Source organism: Aethalodelphis obliquidens, unplaced genomic scaffold, assembly GCF_003676395.1.
Source record: "Aethalodelphis obliquidens isolate GAN/ISIS:26980383/991018 unplaced genomic scaffold, ASM367639v1 scaffold63, whole genome shotgun sequence".
NCBI classification, from domain to species: Eukaryota; Metazoa; Chordata; class Mammalia; order Artiodactyla; family Delphinidae; genus Aethalodelphis; species Aethalodelphis obliquidens.
Window position 1 is genome coordinate 10,230,589 of NW_020838007.1, and position 18,724 is coordinate 10,249,312.

General features: G+C 53.5%; 1 protein-coding gene across 1 annotated transcript in view; it reads right to left on the minus strand.

Moving 5' to 3' along the window:
• Nucleotides 1-395: 395 nt before the first annotated feature.
• EMILIN2 (elastin microfibril interfacer 2) overlaps nucleotides 396-18,724 on the minus strand; it is a 51,263-nt gene continuing 32,934 nt past the window's right edge. The window contains exons 5-8 of the mRNA XM_027088781.1: nucleotides 5,161-5,526; nucleotides 3,806-3,838; nucleotides 3,136-3,264; nucleotides 396-1,414 (exon numbers count right to left, since the gene is read on the minus strand). Of these exons, the coding sequence (XP_026944582.1) occupies nucleotides 1,077-1,414; nucleotides 3,136-3,264; nucleotides 3,806-3,838; nucleotides 5,161-5,526 (866 nt within the window). The 3' untranslated portion in view covers nucleotides 396-1,076. The remainder of the gene's footprint in view (nucleotides 1,415-3,135; nucleotides 3,265-3,805; nucleotides 3,839-5,160; nucleotides 5,527-18,724) is intronic.

Sequence of the window (18,724 nt, forward strand, 5' to 3'; positions counted from 1 at the left end):
CCACGGGAGGAGTCCTGCTTTCCTCAGATGACCTCGGTGTTCAGTGTGGTCGGTTTTGTGTTGGGCCTCTTGTTGCCTGGGAGCTCAGGAGTCCTTACAGCTGCATCTGCTGCGAGCTGGGCAGCTGCGGGTTCAATGTGAATGTCCAGCGCCCCCTGGAGGAGCCCCCTTTTCAGCTGTGGGGCTCACATGGGGACTCTGACCTCCAAGCACATCTAGTCTGTCTGTCTTTACAAGCCAAGAACAACCCCCAAGTGCACGGCGTGCATGCTGAGGGATAACAGTTGCATGGTTGAGATGAATTGACTCAAGCTTACTTTCTGCAGCCATTGAAGTCATTTACTGTAGTTTGCTTTTCGGCAGCAACTCTCAATCCAGAAGGCACCAGACTGAACTGGAAGTGTTTTACATCTTTATTGACACTCCCTGTCTTGCACTTAAGTCGTACATGTCATTCAAGGAGCCCAACAAGCCACATGACAGTCTCTCTCGTGTCCCTCTCAGCCAGGCAAACCCGGGGTGGGGGGGGGAGGGGGTGGCGAGCCAAACCTGGGACAGCCCACTGTCCACCCTAGGTCTGTGGTGGCACATGCCACTTCAGTGTTTAAACTCTTCTCCCACATGCAGGGTAAGTGAAGACAGAAGCAGCTGGCGACAGCTCTGCTCCAGCAAAGCCTGGCCACTGGTGCCAGCTCTGCCTCCTCTCAGCGGCTCGTCCTTCTCCAGCAGCAGGGCGTGATCCCACCGGGCAGCAGTTGGAGCCTCCGCGGTCAGCACCCTGTACGCCCAGCACAGGCCCCTCGGAGAGAGCGCGGGCCACGGCAGAGCCAGAGGTGGGAGCTGGGAGACGCAGGGGAGGAGCCGGCGGGCAGGCAGGGGCGCTTCCGACTCTAGGCGTCGGGGCCACGTTGGCCCGTGGTTTGCTCCTTGCTGCCTTGGCAGCCAGACGTGGCCTTTACCTGGGGGAGGTGGTGGGGTGTCTGCAGGAAACTAGACCAGTGCTCCAGTCACACACACGCTGAATACATTAAAGCTGCCGAGTTCCTACAACTCTCCCCTTCCTTTGCCCGGCCACCTCAGAGGTGGGACAGGAAAGGATATAAGAAAACCCCACTAAACGTGGAGTACATTTCGTCAAAGTCTGTGTGCGCCAACCTGCCCCCGGTCACCACGATGTTGACGCCGTCCCCTGCCTTCAAGTGCACGATAAGGTGGAACGCCCCCGGGCCCCCACAAGTGTGCACGGCCCCCTGGGGCCGGTGGTATTCCAGGAATTCTCTCTTGTAGCCGGCCGTGTGCAGCTGTGCCACGCTGGCGTTGGCGACCGAAAGGACGGCTTCCACGTACGTGTCCCTCTCGGGGGTGAGCGTGGCCGTGATCAGGTAGCGCCCGTCGTACGGAGCTGTGAAGACCCCTGGTAGGAGGAAAGCAGACACCGGTGTTCATGTGACACCATCACAGCCTTTTGCGACAAGCTGACAACCCGGATGAAGGCAGACCAGCCTCTGGGTTTGCCCTGAGTGGCCTGGGTTTGGGCTCAAAGTCCTGCTCAGCCTCCCCCCGGGAGGCAGGCGCACTCAGGGGTGCAGCTCCTCTGCATACTAAACCCACCCAACAACAGTGACAGCCCCCTTGGCCCACACTGCTCTCTGCACTGACCTGGTCCTCGCTGCAGACCCAGCAGCAGCCTGAGGGAAAACTGGCCCGTTCCCCCTCACCGCCGGTCCTGGCTGCCTCTGGGGAGTTTTCTCTGTCACTGAAAGCACCTCGAGGCCAACTTAGAATCGACCTCACGGGCACAATAGCCACAGAACGCCTTAGCTGCCTTCTGGGGAGGCAGGACCAAAAACTCCCCACAAGGTCGGTCATTAACGTAGGAAGAAGAGACACCGAGCCAGGGATGCAGCCACAGCCAGCCTTCCTCCGGTGGAAGAGCCAGGCTCCCTGCTGGACCAGTACCCAGCTGGCATCCACGCGCAGCCAGAAGCGAGCTGGTATTTAGACACGCTCTGGGGCTGGGAAGGCAGGGGAAGGGCTGGTCGGAAGTGGGGGGGATAAGGTTCGCAGATGTTGCCCATTTGCAAAGCAGCGGCACATGGGCCCACAGCCAGACCCAGTGCTGGCAGGAGTGGCCATTGCCCAAGGGCTCCGGGAAGGGGGCTGGACATGGGCCACTGACCACGGGCTGAGAAGGAATCTAAGGGGCCTGAGTCTTTAACCTGCCCTGAAATGTGCCAGGCCGCCCAGCTCCCTTGCCCAGCTCTTCTCAGTAAATTTAGAGCCTGGGGACAGACGGACCCCAGCACTCCGGGCACATGGCCAGCGTCTGCTCAGGGTCACGCCGAACTCCCTTTACTGAAGACCTGCTGGAGAGAGCATGGGCATCCTGGGAACAGGAGAGAAATGAAGGTCACGGTCCCTGTGTGCCGAGAGCACCTGGCCTGTCGGCGTGGACAAGCTGTCCCCATAGCCGAGACTGCGCGGAGTGAGGGCCCCAGGGGAAGCCCAACTTGAGCACAAAGCGAAGCAGCCTTCTCACACCCCCGCCTCCAAGCCCGTTAAAACCAGAGTGTGATGCCGAGCTTCACGCCCCTGGGCCTGGAGGCCAGGAGCCCCGTTTTTCTACGCTCTGCACTTCATTCACTCTTGATGCTCGCTAAAACCCGAGGCCCGTGGTCCTGAGACCCGGGGCCAGGGCAGCAACTCACATCTCTGCTCGCAGAGAGCCGATTCCCTCCCAGGGGCCACACAGAGCCCCGGCCACAGCAGCACGTGACACCCAGGTCCGCTGGTGCCTGTGGGCGGGGGGACAGCAGCGCACCAGGGGGTCCTGGCTCTCCTCCCGCAGGCGCGATGCCCGCGGCCCCGAGGACAGCAGCCCAGGCACCGGGGTGGCCTCCCGTCCCCGCTGTTCTCGGGGGCTGGGGACCACATGGACCGAACCCCCGTCAGGGCGAGCGGTTCTGCCCCAGAGCAGGCACCCCGCACTGCTGCTGACCCACTTGGGGCTCAGAAACCAGGAATCCCGCAGGCGGCGGCGTGGGCGCACCTGTCGTGGCAGCGGGGAGGGACCTTCATCGCAGCCTCCCGGCTGGGAGAGGCCTCCCGAGCGGCCGTGTGTGCGGGCGGACTCACCGGTGCTGGGGTCGTACACGTCCCCGTCGTTCACCAGCACTTTGTTAAAGAGGACGACGCCCGCATCACTGGGGAAAGGCTTCCGGGTGAGCCCCGCAGAGAAGGACACCAGAGACGGCGCCGGGACCCCTGGGCGGAGAGAGGATGCGCCTTCAGTCAGGCCCCGTGCCGAGGCCTGCGCGCCGTCCCGAGGGGCTGCCTGGGCCTTGCATTTCGCCTCAAAGTGGGCACACCCCCTCCTCACACCCTGGGCCCAACAGCGCCCTTGTCAGAGGGGCAGGCAGTTGGTGGGAGTGCGCATGTGTGGATTGCGTTGGCCGCTGCGTGAGATGGGAGGCTTCGCGCATGCGTGGGCCTTGTGCATGATGTCTGGGGTGGGGGCGCTGAGGCCCCACAAGGTGCTTCTGTGTGAGTGCTTCTGAGATGAGAGCTGGGAGGCTGCGCGCGCACACGCGAGGCGGGGGCTTTGCGCATGCGTGATGCTATGCGGTGGGGGCGGTGCACGGACGCGCGTTTGTGTTCGTGCACACGCGAGCAAGTGAGCCGGGGAGGGCTGCACCCGTGCTAATCGCCCAGAGGGAGGAGACAGGACCCGCCGTGGGGGCGGGGGGGGGCGGGACAGGGGCTGCCCAGGACCACCCGCCTCGGCCTCCCGTCCCGGCTAACGTACCTGGGGAGGCTACAGGCGGTGACTTGGGGTACCCTGAAAAACAAAACGCAGATGCAGTGTCAAAGCTCTAATAGCGCACCTCATTTTCCTGAGCCCCTCCTTTTCTGCCTGTTCCTCACACTGTGTGTAAGTAGACATTAAGAGCACCCAGTCCCAGCTGCCTGCACAGAGAAGGCAGCCCTGAGGACGAACTGGCTGGGGGAATAGGAAGAAGATGGACTGGAGCCTTGGGGCCCAAGCCGGCGAGCAGGCTCCAGACTGACATGTCCACTCCCACGCTTGCCCTCCAGGAGCAGGGACTGTTCACTAGCTTTGCCCCCAGGTAGACTGGATGCAGTGTTTGTCGTGTGGATGCGTGGAAGGAAGGACAGACATACAAAGGAACAAATTGCCCAAAAGTATGTAAGCATCCAAGATACGTGGAACAGAAGGAAACCTGTCATCTTAGAAAAGTCCCCACACCTGCCTAAGGGAGCTGGGATCACTGGAGCTTGGGGTGGCTGAGAAGGAACGGCAGTGACCCCACCTGCCCAGCAGGCACGGTGCTTCATTCAGGCAGGCTGTCCGTGCCTGTGGCTCAGTGCCTCCAACCAGCAGCTTGGTTGAACTCTGAGGCGACTGGTTGGTACTATCCTGTGACAGCTGACGTGAACTACCCCAAGCAGCGTCACGTGTTTATATGCGCTAGCCCAGAGCCTCAGCTTCCTCATCTGTCAGTAGAATATCAACTTCACGGTGCTGTAGGGAAAGCTGTAGAGCCAGTCTCTAGTTCAGCCCCTGGCATGCAGTGGGTGTCCCATAAATGCTCCCTTTTCCTTCTCCCACCTGCCTTCACCTCCTCCACCACCACGGTGCTGACCTTCCAACTCACATGAAGCACTTAACTGGCCAAGCACTGACCTAGGCTTTTCTCCATCCTCACAATAACTCTCTGAAGTCCTATTATTATCTTCCCTTTGCCGTTGACAGAGCTAAGCCTTACAATGACATAGCTGGGGTTGGAGCCAGAACCTTCCAGCCTACCCACTTTGATGTGTGCTCATCTTTGCGGCTACGCAAGCTCCCGGTATCCTCTTGGTTTCCCCGGTACACTTCCTGCTAGGGAGATCAAGGAGCTGCCTGTGTGGTCCATGGTCCAGGTATTACAGCCCATGGCACACATCTATTTCTAAGTATGATGTACTATCCCCAGAGTACCACAGAACCTTTGGAGAGCCAAGTTTTGGACCTTGTACCCTGAAGGCTGCACCCATGACCCGCAGAGACCCTGCAGCAGCCCCCTGGGGCTCAGGCTGCCCCCTCTGTGCATCCTCACCTTCCGTAGCTCAGATGGCCCAGCAGCGGGGGACCCTTACCTGGTGCTCCCGCGTAGCCTTCGGCCCTGGGGATGGGCCCCTGCCCAGTCTGGCCGTCCACGCCCCGGGGCAGTCCTCGCCCCGACATGCCCATCCTGCCCGGGGGCCCGGCCTCTCCAGTCTCCATAATGACCCCGGTGGAGCCAGGCAAGAAGGGCAGCCCCGTCCAGCCTGGCCGCAGCAGCGGGGGCAGTGGCCGGGGGCGTCTCTTGGGCAGGACAGGCTGCTGTCCAGAGTCCTTGGACGGCGGTGGAGGGGTCGGCGGTGGAGGGGTCAGCGCTGGAGCAGATGGCTTGGTGGGGGCCTCTGCCGGGTGCGGGGCCTTCCCTTGGGGCAGAGGCTGGGGTGCTGCTGAGGGCTCCTCCGCTGAGCATTTGGAAAGTGGAAAGAAATACACAGGGTTCAAAACCTCAGACTTGACTGCTCGACCACAGGCCCCTCTGTGAGACTTCCGTGGGTATGGCTCCCTGGAAGGTGTGTGCTTGGGGGGCTGGCCTGTGGCCTCTGCGGGGTCCCTGGGCTGGGCCCACCAGCAGACACAAGAGCAGCCACCACAGAGTGGGGACAGCCTGCCTGGACCCCCTGCCCAGGGGAGGGGGACCTTCACCCTCTTTCTTCATGATGGTCGTACTCTCCAAAACAGCACCCGAACCTCCCTGATTTCACTACGTGGTGATACCACAGGGGTATCTGCCTGCCTGCTGCCACCCACGGCCTTGCATTCTCTCAAACAAGCTAGTCTCACGGTCGCAGTGGACAGCCTCACAAGCCGAGGACCTGCTGGGTGCAGACGTCACGGGACCCAGGCAGGTGTCAGGGAGCTCGGGCTGCCTCTGCAGCAGGCACAGCTCCCAAAGGAGCGGCAGTGCCCCCCACCTCTCACCACAGCCTTAAGATCACCAACTGAGGGAATTTCCACTGCAGAAAAGTCATGATTCACATTTCCCTGCCCTCTTGGGATGGCGCTATGACACAAGCGGGAAGCTGCCACCCTTTCCTCCTATGAATACATTCCTGGAACTAACCTTCCAGGAAGCCCTTCCTGAAGGCCTGTAAGACATCTAAAAATAACCAGGATTGGTCACAATACCATCCTCAAAAGCCAAACCCCACCCACCTCCTCAATCTGTATTATGCCTGCAATGGCCCAGCTTCCAAGGCTACAAAATTATGACCAAGCAAAATCAGTAACTGCATTGTGCCCCACTGCCTAGTTTTAAAACTCACAAAGGTAATTATGGCAGATCGAACCCATGCTCCCCCTCCACTCACAGGTTGCTAGCCCACCTCCAGCCCCAAAGGGAGACTATTTCTCAAATAGCCTTTCCCACCCAGTACTCCATGAGAGGATTAATCCCTAAGGAAAATGATTTGAATGAAGTGACCACTTTTTAATTTCCCCCATGGATGGTACAGAACTAATACCATTCTAGACGCACTGAAGATAAGTTAATTCACACCATACAGTGGAAAGGCATCAGGCCTTAATTCTCTTCAGGACTCTGGTGGGAAGAGTTGAGCTGGGCATAGAAACTGAGGCAGAGCAATTCCCAACATGGGGACACCACCAGCCACAGTGAAGGACAAGAGTGAGAAAGGAAACCAATGAACAAAAAGGAACTCTAAAGAGATAATACAAGAAAATAAACATGTAATAAGGCGTGCTCCTCACTAGCAAGGATGCCCACAGGCTTCGCCAAGTGTGTAACTTTAGCTTCTGCACTAAATAAACCGCTTCATTGCGTGCTCTCCCACACGTACTGTGCTTCTAATAAACGCTGTGCCTGCTTTAAACAAAAACAAAGTAATAATCTCAGAAACAGAAGACACTGCATCCAAAGTATAAGAACAGATTGGTATTGAGAGAGGCCTAACCAGAGAATAAAGATGAGTCTTTGCTGATTAAAACTATACTTGCCAAAATAAGAAAATTCAATGAAACAGTTGGTAGATAAAATCAAGGTGCTCTTTCAGAAGGTAGACCAGGGAGAGAAAATAATGGACAATAGGAGAGAAACCATAGGAAAATTAGACTCTTTCCAACCCAGAAGTCTTTCCCAAAAAGAAAGATCAGAAAAACGGGTGTAGGGATGATGAGGTAGTAAGGAGAAACTCAAATACACAATTTCTCAGAACTAAGAAAGATCCCAGCACAATTATTAAATGAAAGACCCAAACCAAAGCATATTCAGAACACTGAGGATAAAGAGAAGACCACACAAACTGTCAGGGGAAAACTAAAAAGTGACCTCAAATCAGAAGGTCATCACCAGGCTTCTCAACAACAGTACTGGAAACCAGAAGACAAAAGAACACCTTCAAATTTTGAGGGAATATCATTGCTAACCTTGAATTCTATACCCAGCTAAAATATCTGCCAGTTGTGAAACTAGAATAAAGACATTTCCAGGCATGCACTATTTAAAGACAAACAAACAAGCAAAACTGTCGAGCACCCTTTCTTAGAAAGCTATTGGAAAATGTACTCCACTGAAACAAGAGAGTAAACCATGAAAGAAAGAAATGCAGAGTAAAGGAAAGGGTCTAAGACAGGAGAGAGGTTCAAGAAATTTCTAGGATGGTAGTGAAGGAAGTTTCAGATTGAAAGCCTGAGAGCAAGTCCAGAGAATAAGCAGTCCAGACTGGGTCAGGAAGAGAGAACTCCCGGAGAGAGGTCACTGATTTAAAAAACGGAACTGACAAATGATCTGATAATTTTTATGGTATTGAGAGGGTGTCAGAGAGTGAGAAGAATCCTAAACAGATATGTAAAATCTAGCAAGTAATAATGCAGCACTACTACTAATTCAGAGGAAAGCAAAACGAAAAGCAACGTGATCATATTTGGCCACTGCTGAGCTGTTTAGCTCCTCATAGCATAAATACTGACTTGATTTTTGTGGCATAACTCCACTGGGAGCTGGGAGGAGGGGAAGCAGGGGGAGACACGAGAGAGCCTAATAGGCTAATGTCCACAGCTGATAAGGAATATATATAATGTCAAATAATACCCATATAGAGATAGCTAAAGCTAATAAATTGATGGTAAACATCAGGGGGAGAAAACAGCTGAAAGTGGTACGTGGCCACCTCTAGGGTGAGACGGGTAACAGGGAAAAGGGGGCAGGAAAGCTGGTTTTCATTATGAACTTCTCAGAACTATTTCATTTTTATAAGACATAATTATGGAAGACACCCAGGGCCTGTTTCTAAACTCTTTTCCCTCCAGTCCAAGCTCAGGTCCTTCCCTGTCTGTCTCCCCTCCCTCCTCACGCTGTTTCCAGGCTCACAAGCTGGCCTCCCTCCCAGGGGCACAGGCTCCTGCCCTAGCCCCACCTCCCTTCCCTGCTGGAGATGCTCCTCCAGCATCACTCCTCTCTCCTCCATCTCTTTCCTTCCACCCCACCACACCAGCTCCTTCCCTTTAGCCCCTGTTTATGTGTCTCCACCCAAAATTTAAAAACAAGTACTTTTCCTCAGTCCTACAACCCTCAATGAATTACAGTTGACAAAGCACCTAAAAATAGCCAAGTACAGGGCTTCCCTGGTGGCGCAGTGGTTGAGAATCTGCCTGCTAATGCAGGGGGCACGGGTTCGAGCCCTGGTCTGGGAAGATCCCACATGCCACGGAGCAACTGGGCCCGTGGGCCACAACTACTGAGCCTGCGCGTCTGGAGCCTGTGCTCCGCAACAAGAGAGGCCGCGATAGTGAGAGGCCCGCGCACCGCGATGAAGAGTGGCCCCCGCTCGCCTCAACTAGAGAAAACCCTCGCACAGAAACGAAGACCCAACACAGCCAAATATAAATTAATAAATTAAAAAAATAGCCAAGTACAAGCCCGTCAACTGGGTCCTTATTTTGGTACCTATCCCCCCCAAACCCTTCAAACCAGCCCTCTTTCTCTGAAGCCCCCCTGTCTGCCGCTTGCCCCATCACCTAGTCCAGGTGCTCTCGCTTATCACACACACCCCGATCTGGGCTAAGTCCAGCTGATTCTAATTTTGAATCGTCCTTTGGGTCCTTCCTCCACATCTTTCTCAGAATACTCTTAGAACGCGTCCTAGTCATCTTCCCTGCTCAGAAATCTCCGGTTGTCCTCCACGGCTCATAAAATCCAACAGAATCTCCTCTGTCATCCGTGTCCCCACCCCCTACCCCATCGCCTCCTGCCCCCTTCAGTACGCCCACTGGGGCCCGGCTCTCATCTGAGCATCCCTGCCTTTGTGCTTTGCTGTTCGCACTCCCTAAAATGCCTCTTCAGGTGCCCTCACCGAAACACACCTCTCCCTGCAGTCCCGGTTCAGATACCCGCTCCTCGTGAAGCTGGCATGAATCTGCCCAGTAGGGCTTGAACATCCTGTCTCCGAACCATGAACCACTTTGGCCTCTCAGGGGTCTTTGCAGGTTTTTTTCATCTCTCCTTTCTTGCTAGATGATGAGCGCTTGAGGACACATTTTAATGATCTTTTATCCCCAGGGCCTGGCACATGACATTGAGACATCTAAGTATTTGGTGAATGAAGGAAGGCTGGAAGTACAGCAGGTACCATGGACTGCACCCTCACTCCTGCCAACCATTAAATGAGGCGCCCTAATTTTGCCAACGATCATCGTTCTGGGGTCCTATAAGGGCAATGCCAGTACGTAGAGTCAGTGATGGTTCTCCTTTACGTTCATCACTCCCTCAACACCCAGGCTTGTCGTAGCAAGTGGAAGGCAGGGGGAAACAAATGAACAACCTGCTTGAGCCAAATATCCTCCGCCAATCTCCGTGGGGAGTCCGTCCAGCACGCTGCGCAGGACAGGCAGCTCCAAAACACCACTCACATCACAGCAAAGACGGTCATGAGAAAGCGGCCCTGGCCCCAGGCTGCTCCCCAGCCCTGGCCCCCAGCACGGGCTCAGCCCAGTGCGTCACGTGGTGTTTCTAAAGCACACATTTATTACGTGGTTGTAACAAAGGTTGGACAGCATGTTGCTCACTCTGGAAAGATGACTCTCGTCTTTCCAAAGCGAACATATGTTTCTAATCCAGAGAGTGACCATTTGTACTGAGTTCCTCGTAAGAGCCAAGTGTTGCTGCCCATGTTTCACGTGCGAGGAATGATCAGCCATACGTGTGCTTGCTCTGGTTCCAGAACTTGCCCCAAGGCGTTGGTCCTGATGCCACAGTGTGGCCTTGTGCCACTGTGTGCGGGATGGGCAGGGCCACAGCCTTACCAAGGATGGACCTGACCCCATGTAGGAAAGGCCACTCCCTCTCCATTAAAGTTCTTATTAAAAGCCAATTTCAACCTTGCTAAGACAAAGACCTGCCTAAGGAAATCCGCAACAGTCCACGAGCCTGACATGCCTTCCTCCGCTCTCAGGAGCCCGGGTGGTCTGGCTCCTCCTGCAGCCGCCACACGACCCTGCAGAGTGGCAGCTAAATCGCCCAGGTTCCGGCCCTGTGGCTGTGGCTGTGCCCCTTGGTGGGATCTTGTCACCGAGCAGGGATGTGGGGACAGACACGGGCCTTGGACGTTAGTCTTGTTGGTGGTGTGGCTGAGGGAGAGCCACAGAAACCTCCTGAGTGACCAGCTCAGCCATCAATCGGGCTAAACCGGCAAAGGCTCCTGACAAGCAGGCGGAATCGGTGCCGATCAGATGAAGTGATGGGTGCAGGGGCGCGTCCCTGACTGTAAAACACTGTGCAAACGTCAAGGGCAATTCCCAGTTGGGGGGAAGCTGAGCTGCCTGGCCTCCCAAGGGTGTGTCTGCTGACCAAACCCTGCAACTCCGGGGGACTATTTTAAAGAGGTCAATCAAGGCTTATGACTTCATATTTTCTTTCTTTCTTTCTTTCCTTATTGGCCACGCCGCACAGCTTGCAGGACCTTAGGTCCTTGACCGGGGACTGAACCTGTGCCCTCAGCAGTGACAGCGTGGAGTCCTAACTACTGGACTTCCACAGAATTCCCAAGACTTATGACTTAAAAAAAAACCGAGCCACATGCTGACACACAGCAGGCCAAGTGGACGGAGGGCCACACTGCCCGGCAAAGCTCAGTTCTTGGGAAGCGCCTGAGAAACGCGAGGCTCAGCGGGAGGTTCTGCGGGACTCTGGTGCTCTCACTGAAGGGCACAGGGCGGGCACGAGGCAGGGGCTTCCGAGGAGACGCTTGCTGGTCTCCCTGCAGAAAGGCTGAGGGAAGACAGGCCGTGGAGGCATGTGAAGGACTCTCAGGACTGGGGAGACAACCCACAGAAACCCTGCACTGCTCCCCTGACAACAGAGGAAGGGAAACCATGCGTTCGCAGGAACGGTCCTACTCTGAGCAAATGGCAGTCGAAATGCTGCTTTGGGCTTTGGTTGGAATGAAGAGGAAAAGCATTCAAGCTCGTCCAAGGGGCACCGTGGTTCCATCACAGAAGGGCCCGGACCGACTCTTCCTCTAGAGGACAGAGCCCACTGGCCCAGCCGAGAAAGGAGTCCAGACGTGATCACACAGAAGCTGGTGGAATCAGCCTCAACAGGGGAAACAGGCCGACATTTCTGAAAAGTACAACCTAGAGAACACTGACACAGAGAGACGGCTCCGGCCGCTCCTGTTGACATCGGGGGCAGCTCATGTGGGACGGAGACTCATTCGATGTCACTGAATCCCGGAGAGGCCAACCCAAGCATCAGCGTCACTGGGGGATTTTTTTTGGTAGAAATTCACAAGCTGAGTCTAAGTTGTATATGGAAATGCAGAGAGAGGATCTACCTGATTTCCAGCCTCACTATAAAGCGGTAGTAGTCAAGGCCTAAGGAGACACGTCAACAGCGAAGAGCAGAGTCCCCCAGTGGACGTGCACGTCACGGTGGAGCTTGCGTGGGTGGCGCTGGGTCAAGTCCGGGATTTTATCCTCTCTCCTCACCGCCCTCCCACCCCCGCTTCTCTTCTTTCTGGGCACGGCAGCCCCGGTGCCACCTCTGAGGGGGCCTGCCTTCCACTTCTGGGACCAGAGCTAGGGGGTTCTTTGTTTTAATTACAAATTTAATTACAAATTCCTGGATCTGACCTCATCCCTGCTGAGCAGGAATCTCCCGAGTGAGCCCGGAGTCCTTATTTTTGTAAAGCTCACAGAGGATTTTGCACGCAGCTGTGGGAGAGCCCTCCCGGAACATGGCAGTTCTAAAGTCAACGTTAAGATGGAGAAAGGCAGCTGCAACTTTCACCAACTAAAGAGCTTTACAACAACCAGATGCTCACAGGGCAAAAGGGCAGGTATCGTCTGGAGTTGGTGTGGTCTGAGTGTGGGCAGTTTGTTTAGCCTTATATGTATTTATAAAACTCTGACTTACTCCATCATAATATCTTGGACCTACACTGGCCCCAAACTCAGCCAATTTCAAGTTGAGGGCCAAAACCCTCATAACACTGGCATCAGGCCACACTTCCCCTGGCCATGCTTTACGGTTAAATGCTTATTTGAAAAATCTGTGCTTTTTCATTCTTACAGCACAGCTCAGGCTAAGCAACTGGATAAAGATGGGATTCTTAAATCTGTAATACCCCTGAATGAAACGTTATTAATAAAATTCAAAACTAAAAATAGAACTACCATATGATCCAGCCATCCCACTCCTGGGCATCTATCTGGAGAAAACCATCGTCTGAAAGGATACACGCACCCCAATGTTCACTGCAGCACTATTTACAACAGCCAAGACATGGAAGCAACCTAAGTGTTCATCGACAGAGAAATGGATAAAGATGATGTGGTTCATATATACAACGGAATACTATTCAGCCATAAAAAAGAATGAAATAATGCCATTTGCAATAACATGGATGGACCTAGAGATTATCATACTAAGTGAAGTAAGTCAGACAAAGACAAATGTCATATGCTATCACTCATATGTGGAATCAAATTTTGTAAAAATGAAACAAATGAACTTGTTTACAACACAGAATCAGACTTACAGATATCGAAAACCAACTTATGGTTACCAAAGGGAAAGTGTCGGGGGAGAGGGATAAATCAGGAGCTTGGGATGAACACACACACACTACTATATACGCTAGATAACCAACAGGGACCTACTGTATAGCACAGGGAACTCTACTCAGTATTCTGGGATCACCTATATGAGAAAAGAATCTACAAAAAAGAATATATGAATATGTATAACTGAATCACTTTGCTGTACACCTGAAACTAACACAACATTGTAAATCAACTATACTCCAACAAAATTAAAATTTAAAAGAAGAGAGAAAAAAAGTATTTATGAGAAATTGCCCTAAGACATTTGCAGAAGAGGTGGCAGATTAGAAAGAGGAAGCAGTGCCGCTGTCACTGGAGTTGCTGAAACAGTGCTGCGACGTCCGGCAGGCATGGCCCTTCTTGGAACCGTGACGCAGGGGAGGAGAGCTTCCCTGACGCGCAGACTATTCCCCTGCCCCATCTCGGCTCGGGTGGGAGCCCCAGGTTTCTCAGCAACGGGAACTCCCCTTATGTCCCAACTGGAAGGGGAACAGCAGAAACGTCACAGTCTGGTCCCGGGGCCCCGGCAGAAAGCAGACTCTGGCTTTCAGCCACGCTGGGGGCAGACCCTGGAGCTGCCAGCGACAGAGCGACCCCTACCCGACAATTTCAGTCAACCTGGGGACAAGCTGCAGCTAAAGGAAAGGGACAGGGTGCTGGGGAGATGGTGTGAAGAACCAACACTGAAAACAGGAGCCAGTGGGACGGGGCACAGAAGCCCAAAGCCTAGGGCCACATCCACAGAAGAACAAAGGACTTCCCCATCTCCTTGCCCTTCAGAAGCTAATTTGTTTGAACATGAATCCTGAATGCTAGGAAGGGGACATTTCTAGGCTTTTTACACTTTCTCCCTGACTCCCAGTTTAGAAAAGAAGAAAAGGAAAGGGAAAGAGGAAAGAAACAAAACCCTCTGGCTTTCTAGAAACATTTGACAGAGCAGCCAGGAGCCCCACACCCAGGGCTCTCATCCCATGTCTGCGGTGTGGACAAGCCTGCTCTCACTCCTCTGAGGCTGCAGGCCCGGGGGCTGGTAGGAAGAGGAAGAGAGAAGTTCACCCAGGAGCAGAATGAACATCCACCATAGGGGACAGAGAGTCGACATCACAGCTGGTATTTACTGAGGGATTCCCAGGTGCCAGGCACTATTTAATACTCCACTAGTTAGGAATATTAATCCTCATACTAACTTTTTGAAGTATTATTATTATCATGGTTCTCTCCAATTAACAGGTGTAGAAAGTGAGGCATTAAGTAGATAAATAACTTGCCCAAAGTCACAAAGAATGTGTAGAGTAGCTGGGATTGCAAACCTGGGAAATAATAATCACTTCCTGGCTCTAAATTCTCCAAGAGTTTCTCGTGATACTTAAAATCCAAATCCGTTATCACAGCCTATAAAATCCCACCTCATCTGACTCCTACTCCCTGACCTCACTGCCTAAGACTTTCCCCCTTGCTCACAGACCTGATCAAACTGGCATTCTGAGTCCTCAATCAGGACAAACACATTCCTGCCTCAGGGCCTTTGAACATGCTTTTTCCCCCCTGCCGGGAACACAGATCTCTGCAGGGCTCGCTCCCTCATCTTATTCACGTCTCTGCTCAAATGTCATCTCCACTGAGCAACCCTCCCCGACCTCTGATCTAAAATACAAAGTCCCCCGTCCTCTATCACCTTCTCTGTTGGGTCTTTCCCCACACACTGATCACCAGCTGAAATCAGATCTTCATTTGCTGAGCTGTGCATTACGTGTCTTACGCTCTAGAGTGTAAGGTCCTTCAGGGCTGAAACGCCAGCCCTAGGACATGACTCAGTAAGCATCTGTTGAGTGAATGACTATATAAATGAAGGGGTGGGGCATATGGGGCCCAGGAGAGGGGTGTCACACCCACGTCACAGAGCGTTAAGGTGAGACAGTCATGAAAATACAGTGGTTCTTCACCTTTTAGAAGTTAGGCAGTGCTGGGCTCCCCTGGTGGTGCAGTGGTTAAGAATCCGCCTGCCAATGCAGGGGACATGGGTTCGAGCCCTGATGCGGGAAGATCCCACATGCCACGGAGCAACTAAGCCCGTGTGCCACAACTACTGAGCCCGCACTCTAGAGCCCGTGAGCCACAACTACTGAGCCTGCACTCTAGAGCCCGTGAGCCACAACTACTGAGCCCGCATGCCGCAACTACTGGCAACTACTGAAGCCTGCGCGCCTAGAGCCCGTGCTCTGCGAATGAGAAGCCACCACAATGAGAAGCCCATGCGCCGCAATGAAGAGCAGCCCCTGCTCGCCACAACTAGAGAAAGCTGCACACAGCAACGAAGAACCAAAGCAGCCAAAAAATAAATTAATTAACCGAAAAAAAAAAAAAAGAAGTTAGGCAGTGCTGAGTCCTAGATGACAGGCATGGACCTTTCGTCCAAAAAAGTAACCAAACATTTTTGTTTGGTTTATAATCTCAAGAATCAGAGGGATAAATTGGGAGACTGGGATTGACATATACACACTACTATATATAAAATAAAATAGATAAGTAATAAGAACCTACTGTGTAGCACAGGGAATTCTATTCAATACTCTGTAATGACCTATATGGAAAAGAATCTAAAAAAGAGTGGATATGTGGATATGTATAACTGATTCACTTTGCTGTACAGCAGAAACTAACACAACATTGTAAATCAACTCTACTCCAATAAAAATTAATTTTAAAAAAATCTCAAGGATCTCTTTTAAACCCCAGGGAGGAACATCTGCACCAACGACGCAGGAGGTGGCAGGTAACAAACAGACTCGGATCTATCTGAGCGTCAGCTGAAGCCCCTTCTGCTCCCCCGGCTGCCTCGTGGGTAGTTCTGCCCCCTCCGGGTGGTTCTAAAGAAAAGAATGGGGTCTGTGAACAGGGCGGTAGGAACAGCAGAGTGTGAGTCCCTGGCCCAGCAATGTGGCTTCTGGTGGCTACATCCTGCCTTCTCAGCTCTGGACCTTGGCTCGCAGTGGGAGAGATGATGACTGTCGTTAATATTCCCTCTGTCCCGACGCCCACCAGCCGCATCACCTTGCCTTGACCAGTGGAATGTGGCAGAAGGGACGCCATGCCAGCTCCGGGCCTCGCCTGGAAGAGGCTTCCGCTTTCACCGTGTGATAAGTCTGACTACCCGAGACCACCTGCTGTGAGGAGGCCCAAGTCAGCCACACGAAGAGACAGGATGGCTGTGTGGAGGGACCCCTGAGGCACCGGACACGTGACCCGTCTGCCTGGCCCTCCCAGCCCAGCCGGGCCCACCAGCCCCCTGACTGCAGCTGAGCGAGTGACTCACGCTGACACCAAATGGAGCAGAAGAACTGCCAAGCCAGTTTCCTGACCCGCAGAGTAATGGAAAATGATACAGCTCTGTTGCTTTAAGCCACCAGGATCTGGAGTAGGCTGTCACACAGCAGTAAATAACGGGCCCATTTACACAACTCCTCAGCAGGGATGTCCTCCCCTCCTGCTTTGCTGAACCCTACCCACCCCTCAGGATGAGCTCCAGTAACGCCAATGCCTCCTTCCAGAAGCTTCTCTCATCACTCCACCTCACCGTTCACTCCACCAGCCCCTGAACGCTCAACCTCCTCATCCTTGGAGGCTGCCTCCTCCGAGAAGCCCTCCCTGACTTCCACGGTGGCCATGTGCCTGTGCCCGTGACCATCTCTGTCTGCCTGTTTCCCCTCAGAATGTCACTGTCACACACACTGTCACACATCCACATACTGCACAGACATAGCTCATTACTCCCACAAAGTACGGGTTCAGTAAGATCCAATGAACTAAAAGGATAAACCCTGACACCACTCACTGGGCCCTAACACACCACCTCATTCATCCTCTCTGCAGACCTGTGCATGCCGTTAGCCCCGTGACTGAAAACGCCTGGAGGGTGAGGGTCGTGCTACTCACCTCTGCACCCCTCAGAGAGCCCTGCGCATAGTAGGTGCTCAATAAATGTACTGTTGACTCTTTTTTTTTTTTTTTTTTTGGCTGCGTTGGGTCTTCATTGCTGCGCCCGGGCTTTCTCTAGTTGTGGTGAGCAGGGGCTACTCCTCGTTGCAGTGCACGGGCTTCTCATTGCGGTGGCTCCTCTTGTTGTGGAGCACGGGCTCTAGGTGCGCGGGCTTCAGTAATTGTGGCTCTCAGGCTCTAGAGCACAGGCTCAGTAGTTGTGGCGCAGCATTTGGGATCTTCCCGGACTGGGGCTTGAACCCGTGTCCCCTGCACTGGCAGGCGGATTCTTAACCACTGCACCACCAGGGAAGCCCCTGTACTGTTGATTCTTAACTGGTCCATGTGACCTGAACTCCAGATTCACCCACAGACCTCTCATGCTCCGGTTCTCCTAGACCTGGATGCACTGCAAGGATGGACAGACTCTGCCTGTTTGTCTCTTTCCAATCAATGAAATTCTCGGAAATCCATGCTTTCTACACTCAGAACAATGAGTTCATTCCGAAAGGATCATCTTTTGGAAGCCACATTCTCTTTAAAGGCGCTCACCCCCGACCCCTCCTTTCACAGCCAAGCGTGAAGGAGTAAACACAGCTTCCCACGCTGCCTGGGAGCTGCAAATCAACTGGAAATATCTGGTTCAATCTGTTGTTAAAAAGCACAGTCCAGACAGAACTGTCACCATGAGGGACAATCATTCTATGAATACACACATAGTCCTGTGACCTTTACCCAACATTCCAGAGATAGGGGAGCTGTGTGGGCCTGGGGGGAGGGGAGGGGGAGGGTTATAAATATAGGGACTGCCTGGGTAATTCCTTATCTACAAACTCCTTATCTCTGGGAAGGTTCAAAGCACTTCCCACCCACCACCTGGGACCCTCCCGCCTCCTGTGGACCAGGCCCTGGCTCTCCCCGGCCAGGCCAGGGCTCCTCTGCTTCTCCCACTCCAGCCTCCCCTTCTCAGGCTGTAAGTCTCAGATAGGACCTGATCCTAAAATTCTACAAGCTCACACCAGGCCAGGAACTTGCATCAACAGGTAAGGGCCTTTGTCACCTGTAGCTGAGCAAGGTGGAAAGGTGATAAAGGCCAACAAAGAAGACAGGACTGGTCAGGAAGTGGGGTCCTCTCGGGCACATGGCTGGCCCTCCCCAAGTCCTCATGGACCCAGTAAGTGTGCGTTCATCTCTGGGAGACATAGGGGAGATGTGTGCAGGCCTGGAGGACAGCGCCTGGGGTCCTCACCCCACCTCCACCACTTCCCAGCTGTGCGACCTTGGAACACATCCCTGAGGGGACTAGGCCAGTGCTGATTCAAATAAAAAGCGCTCAATAAATGTGAGCTCCCCGCTCATCCCTCCCGCGTGCATTAGAAAAGGCTGGCTCAGTACTGAGGCTACTGAATCCAGGTACAAGGGAGGCTCTATCCTTCAGGGATGACGTGCTGAACCCCCAAATAACAGAAATTAACTTGACTATATCACTCAATACTATTAAGGGACCATTCATCCACTCAATTCATTAATTCATTCAACAAACATTTGTCGAGTGTGTCACGTGCAGCC